Source organism: Penaeus monodon, chromosome 17, assembly GCF_015228065.2.
Source record: "Penaeus monodon isolate SGIC_2016 chromosome 17, NSTDA_Pmon_1, whole genome shotgun sequence".
NCBI lineage: Eukaryota > Metazoa > Arthropoda > Malacostraca > Decapoda > Penaeidae > Penaeus > Penaeus monodon.
Window position 1 is genome coordinate 4895728 of NC_051402.1, and position 5000 is coordinate 4900727.

At 45.4% G+C, this 5000-nt stretch overlaps 1 protein-coding gene across 1 annotated transcript in view; it reads right to left on the bottom strand.

Moving 5' to 3' along the window:
- LOC119583494 (zinc finger protein 260-like) overlaps window positions 1–5000 on the bottom strand; it is an 11331-nt gene that overhangs the window by 1579 nt on the left and 4752 nt on the right. The window contains exon 2 of the mRNA XM_037932006.1: window positions 1–2314. This exon is cut by the window's left edge and continues 1579 nt beyond it. Coding sequence (XP_037787934.1) covers window positions 159–2180 — 2022 coding nt within the window. The 5' untranslated portion in view covers window positions 2181–2314 and the 3' untranslated portion in view covers window positions 1–158. The remainder of the gene's footprint in view (window positions 2315–5000) is intronic.

A 5000-nucleotide genomic window follows, 5' to 3' on the forward strand; every position in this document is an offset into this window, starting at 1 on the left:
ATATATTCCTGATTGAAGAGAAGACTGAGTCATTCTACATTCTATACAAGATTCTTAACAATATATATATAATACCATTCTGGAGATTGCCTTACAGCTAATGCCCCAAATATTGTACAATTCATTGGATCACATTACTCTGCCTAATCACAGCATCATTAAGAAGTGAGCATGTCCAGGACCTCATCCACAGTCATGTTGTTCTTGTGGTACTCCTCCATCGTCTCTTTGGGAATGGTCCACTTCAGCAGCAGGAGCACGTTCTTGCGCAGCTCGTCGAGGCGGGAGAGCGACGTGTCGTTGACGGGCTCGTGTCCGGACGACTCGAGGGAGAGCTTGAGCACGTCGTCGACCAGCCGGTTTCCGAAGCCGAACTTGCACCGGCGCTCCTCGGATGAGATGCGGTACAGCAGGACGGCCAGGCGGTTGCGAAGCCGAGCCAAGGTCGATTCCTCGACGATCTCCTCGGCTTCCTGCTCAGCCGTCTTGTCCAACCCGTGCGCCTGACGCCCGTGGCTCTCCAGTTCGTTCTGCGTCTGGAAGAACTCCTTACACACAGTGCAAAGGTATGGTTTGGAGGCGTTGTGGACACACTTCATGTGCTTCTTGAGGTGCGGAAGTTGCGAGAAGGCCGCGGAGCACAGCACACACTTGAAGGGTTTCTCTCCCGTGTGAGATCGCATGTGAATCTTGCAGGCAGAGGAGTGTGCAAAGGCAGCTCCACAGATTTGGCACTTGTATGGGCGTTCTCCCGTGTGAATTCGCATATGCACCGTAAGCTGTGAGTTCTGAGTGAAGGTCGCCCCGCAGGTGGAGCACTCGAAGGGCCGCATACCAAGGTGAAGTCTCATGTGCTGCTGCAGGTGGCCCTTGAATGACTTCCCACACAGGTTGCAGGTGTACGGTCGCGACCCACGGTGCACTGTGCGGATGTGTTTGTACATGCCCTCGACCCGGATGAACTTCTTCCCGCAAGCACCACACTGGAACTCCTTGATGCCTCGATGGGCCATGATGTGGCCCTTCAATGTGTGGTATGAGGCGAAACGGGCGCCGCATTCTGTGCATTCGTACGCCTTCTCGCCGGTGTGGACGCGAGAATGCTGAGTCACTTGGCTGCGTCGGGCGAAGGTTTGGTCGCAATGGTCGCACTTGTGAGGTTTTTCTCCCGTGTGGACCCTCATGTGCAGGCGAAGACGGTCCTTCAGAGCAAAGCTTTTGTTGCACACGTCGCACCGGAAGGGCTTTTCGCCCGTGTGGATGGTCTCGTGGCCTCGCAGCGCAGTGATCTGAACGAAAGCCACATTGCAGATCTTACACCTGTACGGCCTGTCACCTGTGTGGATGCGAACGTGCTTCAAAAGGTCAGCCTTTGCCGACGACAGCCTCCCGCAGATCCCGCACTTGAACCTCTTTTCTTTATTTTCTTCCTCTTGGTCTGACTTCCCGCGCTCAAGGATAATGATGTGTTTCTCCGGAGACGAGTCCCCTCCGGAATCCTTCTCGGACTTCTCGGCGTCGGAGATTCCTTCGTCTTCCATGTCCATGAAGTCGATCTTCATCCCGTCTTCCGAGTCCTCCGAATCCTCATTCTCCTCGTCCTCATTCTCCGTGTCCTTGGCCGGAGGCTTCGGATCCAGCGCGGGACTCTCCTCCGCATTCTCCTTGTCCGAATTATCTACGGCTTTGTCTTCGGCTTCGCTCTGTTTTGAGGCTCTCTTCTTTGTGGATTTCCTAGTGGTTTCTTTGGCGGTTTCGACTTTCTTCGACTCGCTACTCGCTTCCTTCTTCGGACTAGTTTCTTTCTTGGCAGCTTTCTTTTCTGACTTTTTGGGACTAGATGATTTGGCCTTGGAGGGACTCTCGGCTGCGGACTTCGCGGCGCCTCCGGACACGGTCTTCGCGGCCTTGCCCTTGGTCGGGCTCGCTGCAGGGGCGTCCGCCTTGTCCACCGCCGCCTTTCCCTTCGTGGGGCTCGGCGCCGCCGCGGTCTTCTCACCGGCCTCCTCCTTCTCCTTCTTTTTCTGCGCCGCCTCCTGCTTCAAATACTGCTCCGCCTTCTTCTTCACGAAGGAATCCATGGTCGTCTGTTTCTTAGCCTTGTCCGACGACTTGGAAACGATCCGAAAGCAAGGCTTCTCCCGGCGCTGGGCCTTCCCTAGGTTCTGCTTGGCCCGCATTGTGTACGCCCTTCAAGAGTCCTCGGGGATGTGACGAGAAAAGGTCTTGCAGGTGAAGATTCGTATTGAGAAGTGACAGTTAGTGCTTGAAGGAACGTTAGACACCCACCACCATCAGAATAGTGTAATAGCACCTGCAAAGGAGAGAAACCACAACCACCATAAGCATTACTGAATTACGGGAAATTAGCACTTTCCTCTGCTCTTCTAGAAGACGAGGCACTACATACTTCACTGGCCAGCATGCAACATATCCGTATCTGTAAGAATCTAAGGCAAAATCTAGTGAGCTTCCCTACTAAGAGGGTGAGAAATGGCGTTCTTTTTCTACCCAACCATGCGACCTCCTCCGCAAGAATATTATACAGTGTGTATATACAAGACCATTACATCATGCATTTATATCCTGGTGGTAGATGTTCACACGAGAGTATCCAGTGCATTTCCGATATAACCGCATGTACAAATGCATATATGCAAGCTCGCACGCACACACACACACACACACACACACACACACACACACACACACACACACACACACACACACACACACACACACTGCACATACAACACACACACACACACACACGCAAACCCTCGATACCGGATGACTGAGGATGATATCGCTGGTATCACATTTTGAATGTTAATGTCACATCCGCTTCATCCCTCGTCCTCGACCAGAACGAATAATGCGCATGGATGTTTATGTACTTTACAAGTATAGTCTAATTCTCGAGTGATGTGGATGGAAATCTGACTTGCCTCTGTGTGCAAATATATATATATATATATATATATATATATATATATATATATATATATATATATAAAATATATATATACATACATATATATAATACACATATACATACACACACCATATTATAATAGATAGTAATATATATATATAATATATATACATATATTATAGTTATGATAGTGTATATAGATAGACAGTAGATATATAATATAATACACAATATGGTGGTTCTGACTGTGTGTAAAGTGTATCTAAACAAACACAAACACACACACACACACACACACACACACCTGCGTGTGTGTGATATATATACATATATATACTTATATATATACATGTATTATCATCATCAGCCAGAGTCAATCAACTGAAGGACGTTGGCCACTCCCATCTTTTCCAACTTTGTCTGTCTTACGTTTTTTGTTTCCAGTCTTGGCCCCCATATATATATATATATATATATATATATATATATATATATATATATATATATATATATATATATATATATTTTTTTTTTTTTTTTTTTTTTTTTTTTTTTTTTTTTTCCATATATACTCTACCAGATGTGCATATATACATATATATATTATATTTAATGACAATATTGATATACAAAAAAACACTGTATAATACAGATCCAACGTGTGTGTATATATGCTTATACGTATGTTATTATGTATACATACAATAAATATTACATAATACATATTATCAATCATAACTATACTATGTTTGTTATTATTATGTATATATATATATATATATATATATATACATATACACAAAGACACACACATACATACATACATACATACACCCACACATATGTAAGTATATGTTTATGTTTATATATATACGTATGTGTATGCATTTACGAAAAGATATATTCATACGTGTATGTAATGTGTAGTTTTACATACTATATAACAAAATAAAGTATTATATATAATTAATATATATATATATATATATTGTGATATATATGGTTTATATAGACAATACATATATATAACACACACACACACACACACACACACACACAGTTTATAATATATGAATATATAAAACATTTGTGTGTGTAGTATGTGTTATGTGTGTATGTGTTGTGTATGTGTGATGTTTTTATTGCTGTTGTGTAGTGTGTGGTGTATTGTTATAATTGTGTTGTGTGTGTGTGTGTTGTGTGTGTGTGTGTGTGTGTGTTGTTGTGTGTGTGTGTGTGTGTGTGTGTGTGTGTGTGTGCATATATAGCTTATAAGCCCTAATATATACACGTGAACGGTCGATCCCAATCCGTATCCCAGGGGAATTAGACTGAACAGGTAAAGGACACATGCAGCGACCTTTCCACGCGTGCGGCACGGAGTAACGCAATTAAGGCATGAGTCTGCACGCCGGCGGGAGGGACGGACGGAGGAAGCGACGCGAAATATCACACGACGACTCGTGTTTAAGACGTGTTGACACACACGGAAAAAAGGCATAATGAAACACGGTGGCGGCACAGAACTGAGTAAGGGCGAGGTGAGAAGAGGAGAGAGGGGAGAGGAGTGAAGAGAGAGGAGAGGAGGCGAGAGGGTGAGGGGACACTCCTACAGGCGTGATGGGTGCTCGATATTGATTTCCCAGTCACGCGGCGGACACCCCTCACCTCCCTACCCCAACCTTTCGTATCCCCCCCCCCCTCCCCTCTCCCGGCACACACACGCCCTACCTGAAGTTCCCCTTGTAAGCCCTCTCCCCTTCCCCCTCCCCCCTCTGCCACGCCCTCCCCTGCCCTGTGGGGAATGTCTCATACTATGCAAAGCGTCTTCTTCTACCCTCCCCCCTCTCTCCTCTCCCCTCACATCCCCTCAACACCTCTTTTTTTTCTCCTCTTTCCTTTTTTTACGTCTTCTTTTTCTCTCTCCTTTCATTTTATGCACGCGTGTGTTTACATTCCTAAAACAAAATATGCGAAAGGGATATAGATTGAGATGCATAGCGCTCTGCCAACTGTAAACCAAAAGTAACGTGCAGATCAATTGTCCAATTCACCTTCAAACTTT